This window comes from Chenopodium album, chromosome 14 (genome assembly GCF_948465745.1).
Source record: "Chenopodium album chromosome 14, dcCheAlbu1.1, whole genome shotgun sequence".
Taxonomy (NCBI): domain Eukaryota; kingdom Viridiplantae; phylum Streptophyta; class Magnoliopsida; order Caryophyllales; family Amaranthaceae; genus Chenopodium; species Chenopodium album.
The window spans coordinates 6,049,625-6,070,094 of NC_137847.1; the positions used below are offsets into that span (position 1 = coordinate 6,049,625).

General features: G+C 34.9%; 2 protein-coding genes across 2 annotated transcripts; one reads left to right on the plus strand and one right to left on the minus strand.

Annotated features, from left to right (window-relative positions):
• The first annotated feature begins 3,501 nt into the window (after positions 1 to 3,501).
• On the plus strand, positions 3,502 to 11,416 carry LOC145579953 (ADP-ribosylation factor 1). The gene is made up of 9 exons (XM_081637264.1): positions 3,502 to 3,670; positions 3,768 to 3,955; positions 4,081 to 4,119; positions 4,252 to 4,314; positions 7,822 to 7,840; positions 10,309 to 10,420; positions 10,637 to 10,684; positions 10,943 to 11,073; positions 11,165 to 11,416. The coding sequence occupies exons 2-9, from the start codon at positions 3,853 to 3,855 to the stop codon at positions 11,196 to 11,198; spliced, it is 549 nt and encodes a 182-aa protein (XP_081493390.1). The 5' UTR covers positions 3,502 to 3,670; positions 3,768 to 3,852; the 3' UTR covers positions 11,199 to 11,416.
• Positions 11,417 to 16,932: 5,516 nt separating this feature from the next.
• Positions 16,933 to 18,796, minus strand: LOC145579954 (zinc finger protein CONSTANS-LIKE 3-like). Its single transcript, XM_081637265.1, has 2 exons — positions 17,777 to 18,796; positions 16,933 to 17,667 (listed from the first exon to the last, which is right to left on the minus strand). Exons 1-2 carry the CDS (start codon positions 18,641 to 18,643, stop codon positions 17,350 to 17,352), a joined length of 1,185 nt encoding a protein of 394 aa, XP_081493391.1. The 5' UTR covers positions 18,644 to 18,796; the 3' UTR covers positions 16,933 to 17,349.
• Positions 18,797 to 20,470: the final 1,674 nt, after the last annotated feature.

Sequence of the window (20,470 nt, forward strand, 5' to 3'; positions counted from 1 at the left end):
TGCTTCATCGCGGCCGATGGTGACAGGAAAAGTGATCTTCCCATCAAGGTAAGTTGAGGACCCGTTGAATCCGAATACCGGGTAGGGTACCGGCGTGATGTGCTTGGTCTTCAACTTAATCTGGTTATAGGCCTTTCGGAACACCGTGGTGACGATCACCAACGGATCCTCGTGAGGGTATGTCACCCCCGGGCAGTCGGCGGCTGTGAACGTCATGTTCGGCACCGGCGACTGAGGGGGCTGAACGTCAGCATTGTTCACCTGGTGGGTCAGTGCCCTAAGGTGATGTTGTCGCTCCCTCCGAGAACACATCCCCCCTGAAATGGCCAGAATCAGAGGGTATATCTCCTTTTCTGGTGCCTTGTTCTTCCGGGGAAAGTCAATTTGTTGCCGAGAGTCTTTCTCGGCATTCTCAGCTTTCTTTTCCTCATGGTGATCCACGAGGTATTTTTTCAAGTATCCTCTTCGGACCATATCCTCGATCTGGTCCTTCAACTGGATACATTCCTCGGTGTTGTGTCCAGGAGACTCATGGAACTCACACTAATGATCTTTGTTTTTCTACCGATACCACTGGGGAAGTGGTCTCGGCCTTTTGTACTTATGCTCATCCTTAGTCACGCTGTAAATTTTTGTGCGGGAAAGGGCGAGCAGAGTGTACGTTTCGAATCTACCCGTGTGCGAGGTGGATTTGTCCTTTTTCGGCTCGGCGGCTGAAGATGATTTAGAGGCTTTCCCCTTTCCTTTCTTCTGGCCTTAGCCTTTGGACGATTGTTGTTTTTGTTCCTAGTCCCTATTTGGGGATGGGTTTTTGCCTTGTTCCACTCTTCGGCTCGGATGAATTTATCCGAAGCGTTCAGAGCTTCCTCAAGGTCTGCGGGGGATGCATGACCATGAAGTCAAGGAACTGTCCAGTCCGTAGGCCGTGTTGCAAAGCAAAAACGGCCAACCCTTGGTCTAGGCTTGTGATGCCAGACGACTCGTTGCTGAAGCGAGTCATGTAGTCTCGGAGACTTTCGGTCTCCCCTTGCTGCAGGCCCATGAGCTCTGCAGTTGTCTTCTCTCGGCGATTTGCCGTAGAAAACTTGCTTTTAAACTTGGTGGACAGATCGTCCCACCCAGTTATCGAACCTTCCTTGACCCCCTTGGGGATTCATGCTTGCGCAACCCCCTTGAGAGTGGTGGAAAAGTATTTGCACCAGGTCGCTTCGGACCTGGGGTTCAGATGCATGTGCCCCTCGTAAGAGGCCATGTGGTCTTTCGGATCCGAAGTACCATCATACGTGATATGCGACTGGATTTTAACCGTCGGCACATGCTCTTCCAAAATCCATTGCTTGAATGGAGAACTGGTGGGAAACATTACTGCCTTTCCTTTGTTCCTAGCCGTGGGGACCGCACTCCGCCCTCTCAGAGAGGTAGAAGTGGTTTTCGTCCTAGGCCGGGAAGACTTGGGACGAGCCTCGGCGTGGTCAGGGAAAGAGAGGCGACTGTGCACACTTGGTTCCCTCGTGCCGAGAAGGTCGTAGACGCTTCGGCGAGCAGACTCTGACCGAGAGGCAAAGCTGCTGCTTTTGTTGCTCTGGTAATTTTGGGTGTTGGACTCCCTGAAGTAATGCGAGTTCTTTTTTCTTTCTCGCTCGGTTCTCCAAGTATCCTCTTCCCATTTATGCTCCAATTCCTTGAAGGATGGAGGCTTTCCTCCCTCCTGGTCGATTCTCCTCCGCTGATGCCTCGTATGCGGAGGTGATCAGTCACGTGGAGGTGGCATGACCCCGGCTTTCATGGCTTCCATGAAGACCGCAAACGCTCTCGCTATTTCCTTAGTCGAGGGCCCTGTTTGAGGGGTTCTCGGCCAAGAATGGGAACGAGAATGGATGCTCAAAGGTTGACTTCGAGCATTGGATTGACTCGGACGATGGGAGTTCGTCCGCCGAGTGTGATGAGAAGGAGACTGAGTTCTCTCCCGAGATGCCCCTTCCGAGCTGGCCCCCTCCGAGGAGTGCCTACCCGGTGAAGGCGGTGGAGACGGAGAAGGTGATGTCGGAGTGGAAAGTGGACCTTTCCCCGGCGCCATGTGGCTCTTCTTTGACGAAGAGGGGCCACTTTCGTTAGATTTATTGTTCTTACGGTTCTTAGCCATTGTTACTAAGATTGAGTAGGACGATTAAGATTGACTTGGTTTTTTGAAAGTCTTCCCCACAGACGGCGCCAAATTGTTTTGGGTAAACGATGGGACCTTCGACAAGGTCCTATGAAGTGGGCTGAAAACTGATTTTGGTCCAAGTGATGCTGGGCCGAAGGTTTCCTGCACAGCAAATACACGTAAACTGGCCTCGGGGGTTGTGCCGAGGAAGGCCCCTCCGATGCTGAAGTCAGTACAGTGCGTAAAGGGAGAGAAAGCTATGCAAGAGAATTAATTGCTTGAGGCTATTTGTGAATGAATGCAAAGTGGGAGAAGTGAAGGCTTTTATACCTTAGCACATTGGGGAGAAATGGGCTTGGAGCCAAGTGGGCTTGCCACGTTGACTGGAACCTTGAGTTGACTTGGCATGGATTGGAGAGTTGAACCTTTGACCTTGGGCTTATAATTGAATCATTTATGGACCGACCCAATTGACATAAATTGGACCTAAACAGCAAGTAATGGTGGCTCAAATTGAAGATGAGGAGTGACTTGGTTAACTGAGAAATGGAAGAATTAAGGGTGTGCTTGGTTCGCATATGACAAGTAAGTATGTAGTGAATAGTGATTACTGATTAGTGTTTGATTAATAATTACGATAAACGGAATAAGTACAACAGATGCTAATTTTTCTTTTTTTTTTGATGGTAAGGCAAGGGCCTCACCGAGCCGAAACGTCTCACATGTCCTCCCGATCCGGTTTAGCGGGCTTGACAATTTAGAAGATGCTAAATATTTTAGTGTCAGTCATTTTGTATAGGTATTACTAGTGTATCTAATCAAGTGTGAAATTATTCATATTCAGATGCCCTTTTTTCTTTTTCTCTCTTCTCTCTCCTAGGGTTTTAGTTTTCTCGAAGCGATAGAGTATGAGTTATGTCAAATATGCAAATTAGTTATGATTTTGATTGTAAAAGTTATGATATTTTCTCTGAATCTGTGGTTTACAGATCTTTATTATTGTACATGTCGTATGGCTATTATTTAATGATATTATTACTTCTCGTTCAAAAAAAAAAAGTATTAGTGTATCACAGTCAACAAATCAAACAGTATTTGGTGCAGTTGGTGAGAAGTTCACCTTGTATACAATGACATTTGTTCTTAATATATTGGTAACGGAGCGAGTACTAACTTATTTTGGGTTAAATTGGATTCATTTGTCTGGAAACACTTTTTTTTTTCCCGATATTTAAAGAGCCACAAGGACAGAATGAGAATTGATCCCAAAATTGACTGAATTAAGAGGGAAGCTCTAACCACGTTACTTATCCCTCGCTCTCTCTAAAAACACATGTTAAGAAACGGAAAAAAATAAATTAAGAGAGAGGGGAATAGAATATACAGGGAAAGGAAGAATTTGGCATTTTTCCACACTTCCTTTCATCTTCCGATTCTATATTTTCTTTCTGCTGTGCGTCGAATTAATTTCTATGATTTGCAGACTTCTTCTGCCCAGATCACCAGTCTCTGTCTCTCACTCAGGCACACCCTTTCTCCTTCAACATTTTCCTCATGCAATTTTATTAATCTCCTTTATTCTTCATTCTCACTTGATTGCTTTCTATTGATTTTGTTGCAGTGGCAAGAAGATAAGTTACCCAAAAATTTCTGCAATTTCTTAGATCTATTCCCATTTGATGCACTGATTTTCTGCCAATTTACAAATGGGTATTTTGTTTACTCGCCTCTTTTCTTCTCTCTTCGGCAATAAAGAAGCTCGAATCCTCGTCCTTGGTCTTGATAATGCTGGCAAAACTACCATTCTCTGTATGTTATTTTCTTAATTTTTCTTAATTTTGATTTCAACCCATGTTATAATTTTCAATTTTATGATTTGGGTAGTTTTTAATTGTTCATATTTTGTTGTTTTGTGTTTGATCTTATAACCCCAGATCGGCTTCAGATGGGTGAGGTAGTTTCTACTATACCAAGTAAGTGTTATGTTCTTAATTTATCATGATTTAAGCTTTTGATTTGAGTGTTAATTCGTGTGATTAAAGTGTTTAATCTTTTGATTAGAGTGTTTATTGAGATTTGGTTTTTTTGGGGTTTGTTATTTTCAGCTATTGGATTCAATGTGGAAACAGTGCAGTACAAAAACATTAAATTCCAAGTGTGGGATCTGGGTATGTGACCTGCTCTATCTTATTATTATGTTGTTATGCCTGATTTCGTGTCGTTGCAATGTTTAAGATGGGTGATTAGAGTCGGTGGTGGGCTTATCAGTTCACAATTTGAATTTCTTTGACCTGCCTTCATGTATGATTGATTTAAATATGTAAAGGAATTGTAATCCGGAATTGTTATTCAATGGCTTCATGAATCATGTGTATATCAGTGAAGTTTTATGCTAGGGTAGTTATGTATAAGATAAAGCTACTGCTTTTCTTGCTGAGGTATTGTCGTATTGATGATAAGCTTTAAGTAGCTAACCGTGCTGGTTTATACATTCAATGTAGTGACTGAGAAGAATTACAAGTATACGTTCAATGCTATTTGATGAACATTTACAGTTCTCGTTTTTCTACCAATTTACCAAACAGTAATTACAACCTTATGGCACCAGTTATCTTGAGTGTTTGAATCCAAACATTTACTCCTGATTCGTTCTCGCTTTTTTTAAAAAAATTTGTACAATTTTACCCTCCGATTTTATGAATGATAGATGTAAATACTGTAACGTCAATGCCTCAAACATCTTGAACCAGTATTGTTGGGATTAGTGTGCTGCATAACAGTGGATGCAATATATGGTGTAGTAGGAGAATTGCAGAAAATTTTTCGCCTGGTATATGGGATATTTTTCATATCTGGGACGTTAGCTGACACATTTCGAGGATTTGTAGACAATGACCACTACTAAGTGAGGCCTGATTTCAAAATCACCCTTAACTGAAATGCGTTCATGTGGAGACAATAGTGGGTGATGTGGGATGGAAATTGACTTTGGAGTAGATCGTCAGATAAATTGTTTTGGATGGAAAATATCATTCATAAAAAAAATTCAATGAAAATTTAGAATTTGATTGTCACATTGTCAATAGAGACTGCCTCTGGTTTTGATCTTGTATTGGCCTATCATTCTTTTTATTTCTAAACTGATATTATAGTTTTTACATCATCAACATAACTAAATTGGAACTCAGTCATCGTGTAATCATGTATATTGAACTCCAATGACTTTTGCATTTTCAATATAATTGTTCTCTTTGGGGATCCATACCATTAGTGGCATGTGTATTTCTTAGAAATTCATTGGCATTTGTAAGTTGCCATGACTGAGGGGTTGTTGGAGTTATAAAAAGTGTAGGTAGGAGTGCTTATGATGTCTGTATATTTGGTGACTTTAGCATCATATATGGAAGTTTTAACTGAAGGAGAAAATTAGGGGGCTATATATATAAGAGATCCTGACTAAAAATGATGGGAGAGGATTGTAAGTTGTTATGTGGGGGACTGGGGTTCTTTTAATTAGTCAAACTATGTGAGTATTATGGTGTTGAGAATTAGGTGATAGGATTGGGTGAATGACCATGGTGGATGATCAAAAGTTGAATTGGTAAGGTTGATAGATTCAAGGTTTGGCTATTTTGGAGTGATTTAACAAGGTTTTTTTTTTTTTTTTTTTTTTGACAATCATTCATGAAGCACATACATACACCATACGATAATGACATGGTTTTTATTATAAGCATAGCCATGTCGCTATGTGCAGAGAGAGTAGCCATGTTATTGGCGAGTGAAGGTAAATCTATATTTTATTTTTCCTTGGGGTGAGGAACATAGATTATAAGGTAACAATCATGATGTTTGGATTGAAATTTAAAGGAAAGACTAAATGGCTACTCCAAATTATAAATGGTGTTTTGGGTTACAAAGATAAGTTTTAGTGGAAGGATTAATGAGTTTGCGGAAATGTAGAGCTGGTATCTTAAGCTAATTGATGGTGTAGATGAAAAGGAATTGATGGAATTTGAGTGAAAAGCCAGTATAAACCAAGCATTGAGGCTCTATTATTTGAGGATCCTGTGATTCTTGATTTGGTATACATGACCAAGCATGACTTTATAGGTTGAGTGCTTTTTGTTTGAGAGACTTGTAAATGCTTTGAGGTCATTAATATTCTGACCCTAGCTCTCCTTGTGTATATGGTTGACATCACCATTGGTGTAATTGAATAATCTGTATAATTCTTTTCCTTCCAAAGTCTTGATATATAAGGAGGAAAAATGGTAGGTAGTTCCTTGGCATTTTTTTTTAATCAGCACAAAACAAGCTCTAAGTATGTATCTATGAGGGTAAGTAATATGGAGGCAATTGGTCCAAACATGAAAAATTATTGGAGCCTACCCTACTTCTGTGGTAATTGTTCAAGATCTTAGTAAATATTTTCTTTATTCTTTTCAAACACAACTCGGGCTAACTAAATTACATATTAGTCATATAGCCTTGCACCATACTGAATTAGAGTTGCATTCTTTAGTATCAAAACATTGATCACCAAAATACAGGGGACCTGACTTTACATGGTTTTGTTTGTTTCAAATCAGAGCAATAATATTTTTTAATGCTTTTTGACATTTGAAATAAAGTTGGAAATAATGTGTTAATATAGCCACATTTGCTTCCTGATGTCAAGAGCCATTGTCTAATGTAGATAATGATGTCTATTTTATTAGTTATTGATAGTGATGTGGGTATAAATGAAAATTGCAAGGACATTTATTTTTTATCATCTTCTAATTGAAATATTAATCTGGTTTCAATTTCTGTTAAATTTATCTACTAGAGTATACATTTTTTCTTTATTCTTTAAGTTTTAGATAATAGGACGCAGGATTCAGAAACCTCATTCACGAATCAGATGCTCCTTAATATCTACCTTACTTCTGTACCTCCCTGATTGGCACACACGCCCAAGACATTAGATTTTTCTCCCTTGTGTCTTCCAGTACTTTCATTATAACTTGCTATTATTCCCCATAATGTGCAGATATCAGTGTGATCACTTTGATGTACTTACTGACAATTGCAGAACTTCTGTTCTATTTCTTGATGATGTCTTTAATTATCCCCCTTGAGTAGAGTTTGCTTCCTTTAGCTGACATACAGTAATATTCATATCACATTGAGTATCAATTCTTATCTTATCCGAAATAATACTCCTATTTTTCACTTTCTTGTGGACTCACATTCCTTTAAGCTTTCAGACTTTGACTCTATGGCTTGCATCTTCTGAACCATCTTTGAGGAAATTTGGCAATTAAAGCCAGGATGAATTTCTCTTTTCGCTATTAGATTCACAATTTGCCTTAATATTAAGCTAGTTTCTGTCTGCTGAGATACTGGAATATGTAGAACCAAATCATTTTTATCGATAATTCTTGGCAGAGTTTTGTCTGCACCTGTCCTGTATAGGATGTACAATTTAAGAAATTTCTTAAAGTACGTATTCTGGAACTTGTTAATAGCTTTTGTTGGACCTCTTTTTGTTAGTCAGAAGCTGCAGTAGTACTTTTACAGTATGTGATTTATGCATGTATATTGGTATTTCATGCATGTTTTTGTTGGTCAGAAGCCTATATATTTTGCTGAACTTCACCTGATATTTGTTGTTTTTCCTGTTGACTCAGGTGGGCAGACAAGTATAAGGTACCTCCTAATACCCAATCTCTATGTCATAAAGCTAAAAGATTTAGTTAAGTATTTTGGTGATAATGATTCCTGTTTGTCTGTATGCATTGAGTAATATGCCCTTTTATGGTGGCGCTGGAGGAGCATTTCTTAGTCTCTAATAATTAGAGTCATCAATGACTCTAATTATGCTTGTTGGTATAGAATTGTATTTAGATGGTATTGTTTAATACCAACAAAGAGATCTATTGATACGAACAAAACATTTTTCTTTTGTTGGTATTAATGAAGAAGTATTTTGGTATCATGGTAATACCATCTAAGCACAAATTGATACCAACAAATCATTATTAGAGTCATGAATGACTCTAATTATTAGAGCCAGAGAATTTCTCGGCGCTGGAGATCAGTTTCTGATGTTGCTGCAAAATCTGACAACTTGTTAGTTTTTCCTTTTTGACGTCTAACTATATGAAAGCTTCACATATGTCTCTGTGTTTGTATGAAGGCATGCTTTCTGGATTTTATATACTATCTATATCTTTGAACAAATAATCTTAAAACCAAAAATTAAAAATTGGCAGTGACATTCAACAGGCTCTAAGGTGTCCAATATTTATTTTGAAACTTGACAGTATATTTTTTTTTTTTTTTTTTTTTTTTTGAGAACTACTTGACAGTATATTTTATTACTAATAAAAGGGTAAACTTTTCTATAAAAATGCTGAGCTTGATCCCTTGGAGACACGCGTCGGTAATTGACACTACCAGCTGACTTTGAACAACATAACCTCCACCCAAGTTATGACTCTCATTAGTGCTTCCTGCAATGGTAGTGCCACTTCTAGCTCCCAGTGGTCTCTTTACATCTTTCACTAAGTGCACCACCACCATGTTCTCGTATTTCCAAAATTGCCATTTAACCTGTCGCTGACATTGTGGGACACTGGCACATCTATCTGCACTGGTGTTCCGGTGGAAATTCTGCCATCATTACCATCATGTTTAAACTGATTGAATTTTGTTGTTGGGTCTTTGAGGATGAGAGAAACAAGGAACCTTGATCTAAGATAATTTGGGAGTGGGCCAATATAAGTTCAGCGAGAAAGATGGAAAGTGGATTTTCAAACTGGACAACTCTGAGCTTCACTATGGTTTCACCCCCTTATTTTACTAACTTGGGATTAGGATGTGTCTTGTTAAATCAAAAGTAAAGGACATTTGTGCCATTCAATTTTATAATTGGAATAGGTGATTGGGCCTACATTTAATGTATTTAATGTTTTTTTTTTCTGCTGCAGAATATGTGGCTCCTCTGTAGTGTAATGACATTTACTTTTAAGGCTATCTACATTTGAAACCATTTTATGTGCCCTAAGTGGGAGCCTATTTATAGGCATTCTGGTAATACTATGATATACTTGGCAGTCTAAGTTAAAATGTATTAGAGTTGGTAGAACCTTGTTGAAAGTTGGTTGCCCAGTTAGGCTTGAAGAGTCATGTATCTTTCAAAGTTCAACCTTGCACTCAATACCAAAGGAAAGCTAATTGGAAATTGCTTGTCCTCATTTCTTCATAAATTATAACCTGCTGCTTACTCAGTATTGTGCCCCCTTCCGGTCTGTATGTAAGGTAATGGGCTTCATGGAAAATCTGAAAAGCTATATTAAAAACCACATGCTCGATGCATACCACAGCTTGTAACTAGTACCCATCTATTTTTTCTGACAGAAGTACCCATCAATTTATCATCATATTAATCCTGTTTTAGTTGACATGCAGTCATCGACTCATCTTGAAGTTTTAATCCATCTAAACAAAAACCTTGTTTGAAGTCCATTCATCACTGTTTTTGATTTGGTCATCGTCTCATTATTCCAACTTAGAAGATGGGTGTAGAAATAAAAAGAAGAAATTAACAAGGGGATAACTTGCTGAAAAGGCGTTGTTTGTGCCCATCTTAGTGGAAGCCCTAGATACATCAGTTTTAGCATGCATTGGAAGAGGGAATGCATTTTATTATCTGATGTTAAACAACTCTATTGTGTTTGGCAGAAATAGGCATGGATAAAGAAACTCGTAATGCCTTTTTTTTTTAACCACTTTCCAAATTTGTTTATACATTACCTGCTGAACTAACGTTACCTTACTGACTAATATTTTCAGAAGGTAGTATTTCTTTCTTAGATTCCCCTCCAGAAATATTTCCTTCTGTGTGCAGGCTTTAATAATTTACTAATATGTTTTCAGAAGGTAATATATTGGACATTATATTGTTTGGTTTGCTTTAAATGCTGTATTCTTTTGGCACATTATGAAAGATATTTTCCAATTGAATTTTTTTACACTAAGCTTTTACAGGAGCCAAAAGAAATTGTTTTGTCTAAGTTTTGCAGTTTCAGTTCTATTGACTTTTAGAGTGTGACATATGCTCGCCTCTTATTAATTTTCTTATTTTGTTACTCTATCTGCCCTTTTTAAACCAGGCCTTACTGGAGATGTTATTTTCCAAACACTCAAGCCATAATCTATGTGGTGGACTCAAGTGATACTGATCGGCTTGCAATAGCCAAGGATGAGTTTCATGCAATTTTGGAGGTATTGTCTCTAGTTATTAAATTTATGTATATTGTTGCTTCTATCATATACTTAAAAGATGTAAAGTTGAAACTGATGGGATTGTGTAATCTTGCTCTGATTTATAGCAAGCTGCTACATATCTTTCATATATAATATTTTTTTGATTTATTTCTAATGTTGAAGTGACTTGATGAAGATTTATAAATGCAAATCATGAGCTCCATTCCTTTTCAGGAGGAAGAACTGAAGGGCGCCGTGGTTCTAATTTTTGCTAACAAGCAGGTTGGTTGTGTTACCCTGCCCTTGATTATCAATAATGTGTCATTTAATCATCTTTAAATGGTTTGATTTTTCTGTATAGATTGCACAGTAGTTATTATAACTAAATTGAGATAACTAATTTGTACGGTGGATGATTCTACCAGCACCAATGTTGCCTTGTTTGTCTGCTGTAATTTAGTGGCCTCAAATAATACTTGAATTCAAAAATCACCAGCCACTTATCTAAGTTTTTCTTCCCAAATTTCTGTTGCATGATAGGATCTGCCGGGTGCACTTGACGATGCTGCTGTCACTGAGGCATTGGAGCTTCACAAGATCAAAAGCCGACAATGGGCAATCTTCAAGACTTCTGCCACTAAAGGAGAAGGCCTCTTTGAGGGCTTAGACTGGTATGCTTTTGCTTTTTATCTAATGAACTCTTCCTTTTTCAGCTGTCGACACGATATTTCTGATTGTAAACATTCTCTCGACTCTTTTTAGGTTGAGTAATACACTGAAATCTGGAAGTGGTTAACTTCTCTTTGAAAGAAGGTAATGGAAAATCATGTAGCTGAAGCAAAAATGAGATTATATTCGATAGGGAGTGTTACTTTATGATCGAAATTTGAGACTGGGGGAAATCATTATTGTTCATCTTTGGTGAATTTCACCACCAACAGACGTGTATAATTTTTTTGTCACTTATATGAAAAGAAAAATATTGGAGATTCCATCATTGATCGCGGTCCATAACCATGGTTTCCATGGTTGTTGCTTTGCCTTTTAATTGGTCTAATGGTGCATTGCTCTAATGAAGCCACACATTATTCCAGCATCTTGCCATCTAGTTTATCAACATAAGTTGCCAATCTTGCCGTATCATGTAGGCCCACACACATGACCTTCTCACAGTAACAAACCGAAGCTCACCACACGGCCGTGCAGAAGCAATGTGTGTTGGCTCAATGAACGAACAATTGACAAACGCCAACAGACAGCCTCCACTAAACCCAGCAAGAAGAAAAATGATCTCCATTCTTTACAACTTAAACTCCGTACAATGCTAACATTGGTCCAATAATTAAGCAATGTTTGGCCTTATATGCCTAATAGATAAGGTTTAATGTGAAATTGTGTGATCAAATTTCATTATAGGGATTTTTTGATTGGGGAATTCATTTAACTCCCCTCCCCTCACTTTCAAGGGACCTCAAACTAATCTACTATTACCAAAGTTTAAACTCAATATGACATACTCCGTATTATTCTGCGAACCAATTAGCCCCGGATTATTTAATAAAGTAATACTCTATACTTCAAGATATGAAATTGAATTGACTCTTACAACATATACTCATACAATACTTCCGTATCGTCTAACTCTTTAAATTCATCTTTTCAACTAGTAAATGCATTCAAACAAAATCATTTTTAATCAATTAAAAATTAATTTAAATAGTAGTAAATCAATTTAAAAAATCATTTTTAATTCATTATAATCATTTTTTTTTTTTTTTGAGGATCCATAATAATCAATTATGAATAAGATGAATTGAACCGAGTCCGATGTCATTAATCCTATCCCCCATTACAATAACAATATAATTTATAAGAAGATAATAATACATTAATACATCCAAAGTTTAGAGTCTTAAAACGTTATCAAACTCACCTAGTCACCTATATCAAGGGTTTGAAAGAATAGAAAACAAAATTTAAAAAATAAAACAATTTACGAGATGAAATATGGGGTAAAGCCAAAACCCCATAAAAGCCACCTAACTTAAAGAGAAAGTTGAGTTGTAGTATTTCAACGGCTTCAAAAGGCAACTAACTGGATTATCACGATTATCTAAAGCAATAGTCAAGTAGAATATGCTCATTTTCGTGATTCACTTCAATTTTTTAATTGCTTTACTATATTGGTAACAAGACATGCATCTACTTCCTTTATGCACCAAATTATCCTTTCTTTGAAGGGAAAGTCTCTCTTTTTCTGGAACCTTCCTTACTTAATTAGCTTCATCACTCTTTACTTTAAGGGGTAATCATATGATTAGTTTGTGTATAAAATATTTAATATATTTCTTAAACCAGGATTCGTTCACATATTAAACATTCATTAAATTTTTAAAATGTTACTCCCTCCGTCCCCAAATTACATTCCTACTTCTCTCTATTATGTGAGAAATAAATGCTAGAAGTAGGAATGTAATTTAGGGACAGAGGGAGTACTATTATTACATCACCTGGACTCTTACACTATCCACACAATTTTCTTTCATCATCTTTCGTGATTTATATGTGAAAAAAATATAATCATGAGGAATTTAGTTAAATTCATCTCAATATCTACTTTTCAATTATTAGTTTTTTTTGTAATTTTAACTAAATTTACTTGTTCCAAAAAAAACTAAAACTATAATTAGAGATATCAATGACCAACTTAATGCATTAACAAATGTGAAATCACTATTAGAGTCTGATCACATTTATTGAACTAAGCAGAACTGAAATGAACTCAATTGATTGGAGCTTAACTGAACTGAATAAAGTTGAAATGAATATTTTATGAGAGAAGGAAATTAGGAGTTAAACTGAAGTGAACTGAAGTGAACTGAACGGAAATTAAGCTGAAGTGAACATGCCCTTAGTGCAGTTTAAAAAAAATAGAAGAATTATCATTGTATAAAACTATACTTCATTTTTTTACCCTATTCATATATTTTACCTATACTAGGGCCCTGTTCTCATCAGATTATTTTCCGTTCAGTTCAGTTCAGTTCTGCTCTAATCAGTTCATTTCAGTTCAGTTCAGCTCCTAATTTCCTTCTCTCGTTTAATATTCAGTTCTATTTAACTCTAATAAGTTCAGTTCAGCTCATTTCAGTCAATGAGAAAAGGTCTTACCTTTGTTGATTTATAGTTATGGGAAAAAATATTTATACGTTACTTGTTAGATTAGTCTCGATGTATATTTTTTAAATATCAAACTTTTATACTTCCTCCGTATATTTTCTTTTAAATGCAATACTTTGACTTTTGAACTATTCATATACTCCAATTTATCCAGCTTTGTTAATTTATAGTTAAAATAAAAATCACCTGGATTCTTGTTATATTCATCTCGATTTATACTTTTAATCAAGTTTTTATAAATTTTACACATTAATAATGAAATTTATTAATGGTTAAAATAACACATTTACAAGCGTGTGACTATAAGTGTTGCGTACTTGCATTTAAAAGAAAATAGAGGAAAATACTGATAATTAAATATAAGAGTAATTGAAATAAGACATTGACATTTGACATAAGTGAAATGAGAAATATTGCTAGCTAGTAAAAATTTTATTTTATTATTTTTTTAAATTTGCTTTTGTTTGTTGAAATATGGTCAATACAAGACATATGCGGCAAAAGTCAAATCGAAACCATTAGTACGTACCAAAGATAGAGGCAGTACCATAAAAGGTGGAAAATTAGTTTATTGTGGAATTAATAGTAAAAATTAGTTGATGTTGTAATCCTGTACGCTAGCTACTGGGATTTAATTTTAGAAGTTGATGTTGTAATCTTTTACGCTCTATTAGGGTTTAATTTTAGAAGTTAGTAGTCAAACTATGTTTTAAATGCGTGCTTTGCGCAACTAGTTGTTGAAGTGTTGAAATTGATACTGGCCATGTTTGGGGAAAGCTGAAAGCTGAAAACCGAAAGCCAAACTTGATTAAGTTAGCTGATTTTGACTAACTGATTTTATTAACTGATTTGACTAACTTACTGTATTAGCTGATTGTATAAAAGTGTTTGGTAAATAGCTGATTACTTAAAGTTGTTTGAGTATGCAAAATGACCAATAAGGACATTAGCATATTTAACTTTGAAGGAGTAGTTATTTCATAAATGATATATGTATTTATTGTTAAACAAATTTACATGGTAGGTATAATTGGACAAATAATTTTATTAATGATATTGTGAGATAATTTTTTTATAGCATTCTATTTATGAAGTTGTGAGGTCATTTTTTATATGAACAATTGGAAGAATAATTTTATACTAACAATACTGAATGCACAACATCAATAAAATCGAAAAGAAATATTACAAGCTAAACTTTGTAATGTTACAATGCAAACAATCTTTTGATATAGGAAAATGAGATTTTCTATGAAATAAAAAAACTCCATTTCTAAGAAATATGCCGTCTTTGTGAGTAGTCTTCAATACATGATATATCTGACAAAAAAAAAATTCAGATAATTAAAAAAAAAATGCATATACTGTATAATTTTTTTTTCTGGGTAATGCATATATAATTCAGATTAAAAAAAATAAACATATACTTCCTCCGTTTTCTTTTACTTGCAACACTTTCCTAAAAAGGAAATGTCACAATACTTGCAACACACTATAAAAGAAAAGTTACTTTAGGGAAAAACTATACTATTTCCCTTATTTAAAGCACATGGTCCACTAAATTACACTCCTAACAACCACTCATCTCATTTTAAAGTGTATTATATCATGTGAATCCCACAATTCTTAAATACCGTGAAAAAGTGTGTGTTGCATCTAAAAGAAAACGGAGGAAGTATATAATTCAGAAGAAAAAAATTTCACATAACTAAAAGCCAAATTAGTTAAAAACACGCATATATATATATATATATATATATATATATATATATATATATATATATATATATATATATATATATATATATATATATATATATATATATAAAAAAAAAAATCTAAGTAACAACTAACAAGGATTTCGAATTTTTGTTAAGATGAGATAATTTTTTGGGAGGAGATAAGGATTGCTAAAATTTGGATCAAAATAGATAATTTTTTTTAAAAAAAAAAAACGCATGACCAATATAATAAAATAAACTAAAAAACAATAATCAAAACAAAGTTAAGGAAGAAAAAATAAAAGTTAGGAAAAGAAATTGATAAAACTAACCTTGAGAAGTTGAGAACCAGATCTTCTATGGAGTGGTGGACGGCTGAGGGAAGAAGTGAGAATATTAATTTTGCTTTGCTTGATTGTATGTCATAGGGTTTATAAGAGGGCAAAATTATAATTTAAATTCACCAAAATAATCAGCTCTTTGAATACTCTGCTTTACCCAACGTTTTGGAAAAAAAAGCTTATTGAGGTAAATAAGCTCTTTCAATAAGCTTACTACCAAACACTTGTATTAGCTTATTTGACTAAATTAATATACCCCCAATTAGTTGTTTACCAAACAGGGCCATTATAATGCGTTGTTTTGTATAGATACGTCGACGATATGTTGTGTCAAATTACGAAGTATCATCCTTCTCTCTTTTATTTCCATTTTTCTCTTTTATTTCCATTTTGGACGATTCCTTTATTTATTTTAAATTCTAATATTCTTAAAAACTCATTTTTGTAGTTTTTAACAATACAACATCCAAAAAAAATCAGTAATGCGTTGTTGAACACAGCTTATTTACAACATATGAAATAAATGATGGTTTGTTAAACACAACTTATAGTGTAGTACACGAAACTACAAGTTATTGTCGAACACGCTTTGTACCAGATGTATGCTTGAGAGAGAAAAGTAGTACTTTCTGTTTTTCTATAATTGCAACACTTTCTCTGTAGGAATATGTTTTATACTCTATCACTTCCTCTGTTTTTTTATAGTTGCAACACTTCTCTTTTCACACTTGCCGATGCATGTTTTGAATCATTAATATCTTTGATTATCAATATGTAAAAATTATAAATTTTAGATATCAAAATTATACAAATTGAGACGAATCTAACAAGATCTCACGTGACAATATTTTTATTTATGTATAAATCGTCAAACTTAATCAAAGTGAAACACATGAATAGTGTAGAAGTCAAACTGTTGCAGCTATAAAAAAACGGAAAAAAGTAGTACTTTGTGAAAGATTTCAGAAGTTACCACCATCTTGAAACAAGACAACATAGCCTTACTTTCAAATAAAGTTCTCACTTGTTACAAACAATAATTGAAGTTTTTTAAGTTACATGATTGAATTGAATAATACTTTGCAACAGTAACCTTATCTTGGTTAGTCGACATAAATTAAATACATTACATTTAAAAAAGAATATAATATTACACCTATTAAGTCTAATACATCATCATCATATAATAAAGACAATAAGAAAATAACAATTGCCCTAAAAAGCAAGTTTCAGCCAATAAGAATCCAGCAATAGATCCACCCTCTCTCGACTAAGTACAGCCAAGAAATACAAGAACAATTTTTTAAAATTATTATTATTAATAATTAATATTATTACATGAAATTCCGTCATAGTCCCTTTACATTTCGAAGGGACAGTTTTTAATTACATTTAATTTAATCTCTTTTCGATGTGGACCTGCTTCTTCAATCCAATCAACAGCGCAAAAACCCGCTGTTGATTAAATACAACATTAACTAACCTAACATGAAAATAATTAAACTAAAATTATATTTCAAGAAAAAAGAAGAAAAAAAAATTAAGAAAGAGAAAAATAGTGTTACAGAGAAGATTAGAAGGGTCGAGAACTTTCTTTCTTACTTTTCTTTTTCTAAAAAGAAGAATTAACACTTTCTTTTTTATAAACTTTTTTTTTTTAACAATTAGTACTCGTATATAAAAATAAAAACAATTGATTTAAAAATCAAAATGCTGGAACGACGCCGTATCCACCATTATCAACGGCGAAATCAATCTCCGACGTTTCGTTTGAATCATTACGTTTCGCGAAACGTCCTTTCACTCTAGGACGCGTTTCGGCATACGCCTTTCTAGAAGCGTATCGAATCGTCTTCTCGAACTTTCTGTTCTTCCTCTTCTCTCTGTACCTCAACACCCTCGCTTCTCTGTTCATCGCCGGACCTCCGTCCGCCGCAGTCGATTTCGCAAAACCATACGAAACCTCTGACGACATCGATGTTGCGCTCCCGTCCGGAACTACTCCGATATCTGATGACGAAACCTATAATCACCAAAATAAGTAGGATCAATTGACCATTCATAGCAATAAGCGTCGTAACAATAAAACAAACACATGTATAAACATAAATAGATTATGTATATATAATTACCGAGTAATTGAATGAAGGCGAAAAGAGGTGAGAATCGTTGTTGTGGTTCTTCTTGTGGTGTTTGTTTGGCTGAGTGAAATCGATGTTGAAGCAATTATCGAACAAACTATCAGAGTTCACGTAATTAATACTATTGTTATTAATAGCAAAGTTGTTTTTGTTGTTGGAATTTCCCTGCGATTGCGAAGGAACAACACTATCTGCAAACGCGTAATTACCAGCATCGTCATCAACGATGATTTGCGGTTTAGTGTCAATTTGTGGCTGAAACTGAAATTTCGAACAACCGAAGTCATAATTAAGGATATCGGATTCATGGTAGAGGAAGCTGTTATTCGGATTTGGAATCAACCACGCGTCCGCATCATCGCTGCTGCTGTCATTTGTCACGGCCGTGTTGCTGTTGTTGTTATTATTACCGACTATAATATCACGGCTCGGTATGATTGTCGCGTCGAGGTTGTCCGGGACGAGGAAGGCGGAGGAGCGGACAGCAACGGCGTCAATAGGTGATTCAAGAAACGGGATTACAGCAACACGCTCATGGCGGCGAGCCAGCGGGTTAGCCGAGTGGATGTCATGGTCACAGGAAGAGCAGAGGTTAGCTCCGTCCGCCTTACAAAAGACGACAGCAGGTTGTGACTCGCAGACCTCACAAACCCAAACACGTTCGTGACGAGGATATCGGGTTGTAGGGTGAATTTTGGCATCGCACGGGCCGCACAAGAAGGCGGAGTCCGTGTTGCAATACAACAATGAATTGGCGATGTTGCAATTGTCGCACGGCTTGCCCGTGAGAGTGAGGCCCCACCCAGTAAGCAACCCCTTGATGCTGTTGTTGTCGTCTGTGGTAGGAGTCGCTGCCATAAGTGGTGGTTTTAGAGAGAAAGAGGGGAGAAGAAGTAGAGAGAGAAGCAAAATGAAGAGATTATTTGAGTGAAAGAATGATTATATTGGGAAGTTTAGTTTAAAGAGGGGGTGTTAAAATGAGAAATTGTTAATAGTGTTGTAATGTTGTAGTAGTAGTAGTAGTAGTACAAATTTACCAAAAAATGGGGGGAAGGTGATGACGAGGTCAAAAGGACACGTGGTAGAATAATGTCCAAGTATGATGATATGGGGAAATCAATTTCTTGGTTTTAGTTTAATTTTGATTAAATTAATTTAATTGTAAGAGTTGATTTTTAATGAATTTATAAAGGGTTTTGCTATACATAGCCCTAAGGGCTATGCATAAGAATCAACAATTTCATATCATTAATTGTATTTTTCTTTTTTCAATGGAATCTTATAGTATTATTAATCTAGAACTAATTCATCCAAAAATGTAATTAATACTTTTCTAGTTTTCTTACCAACACAATTAATTACCATGAAAATGCTTTTTTCCAAAAAATTAAAATAAAAAATCAATGTCATCATCTTCTAATAAGATACCTTTATTTGATCTATATGAATGAAATATTTTGAATCAATGAAGATTGGCTAGGCATGGAAACAGTACTCCATAGTTTTGTTTGGATGGGAGTACGTAGAAACAAATTAAAAGCTTGAAAAGGAAAAGTAACTAAGTTTAACTTCTAATAAACCAAATCAGGCGACCACAATGTATTAACAATTTTTAAAAATTTTTTTGTATTTTTTTTTTTTTAAAAAAAAAAAATTCTTAGCAGCACAATATTTTTTTGACAAGAGCAGCACAATATTAAATTGCAGTATTGGTTGCTTTATGTTTCTTGGAAGAATGTGGGTAAAAGATTGATTTGCACGGTGTTTATTTTGGATTTAGATACTACTATTTTTTATTTTTTTTTTACAGTATGTATAATTTTCTATTGGTGTGATGTTAGATTGTTAGTGCTTAAATAATTAATTAAAATACAATAGTTTAATTCTGAAAGAAAAATATATAAAAAAAAAAAAAACAAAACAATAGTTTAATGGGCTAATAAATGCATTTTGATAATAATTATCTCGTAAATAATATTACATTAAATTAATAATAAATTAAATTAATAATACTATAAGATTCCATTGGAACAAGAAAATAGAATTAATGATATGAAATTGTTGATTCTTATGCATAGCCCTTAGGGCTATGTATAGCATTTATAAATTGGGTTATTTAACTTGGGAAAGAGGGAGGAGGGGTTGTAGCTATCATGGATTCATGGGGCTGTGCCGACATAAGACATTGTAGGTCCCACAAAAGCTTGGCAATTTGGGCTAAGATTGAGATGTTGTCAATTTGTTTTGCTATTGGTTGGTAATAATTTTGGGGTTTTAGGAATGTGAGTAACTTAATTTTGTGTTGCTTGTCCCTCAAAAAAAAAATAATTTTGTGTTGTTTGTAACTATTTGTTGATTGTGATATTGATGGTAAAATGGTAAGTAATTTAGATTTGGGTTAATAGAATGTAAATGAGTTAGACTTGTAGATAATTGTGCTAATCGGAACTTGTTTGTTAATTGAATTACTATTTTTGGTAAAGTAACGAATATTTAGTAAAGAAATAGATCGTTGTGCACGTGATGTAAAGTTAATTTTGTTTTCATAATAAAAGGTAATTGAGTTTTTTTATTTAAGATAAGGAAATGTGAATTAATGGAATAAAGTCTCGCATAAGTTAACCTAACTGAGTTAGAAAGCAAGGCTCGAAAAGAGGAGTAAAGGTAAGAAAATCCCCACCCAAA

Coding starts and splice junctions, on each gene's coding strand:
- LOC145579953 (XM_081637264.1), top strand. CDS start 3,853: ATGGGTATTTTGTTTACTCGCCTCTTTTCTTCTCTCTTCGGCAATAAA. Junction 10,421..10,636: donor AGTTTCATGCAATTTTGGAG/GTATTGTCTCTA, acceptor ATTCCTTTTCAG/GAGGAAGAACTGAAGGGCGC. Junction 11,074..11,164: donor CTCTTTGAGGGCTTAGACTG/GTATGCTTTTGC, acceptor GACTCTTTTTAG/GTTGAGTAATACACTGAAAT.
- LOC145579954 (XM_081637265.1), bottom strand. CDS start 18,643: ATGGCAGCGACTCCTACCACAGACGACAACAACAGCATCAAGGGGTTG. Junction 17,668..17,776: donor CGCCTTCATTCAATTACTCG/GTAATTATATAT, acceptor TGGTGATTATAG/GTTTCGTCATCAGATATCGG.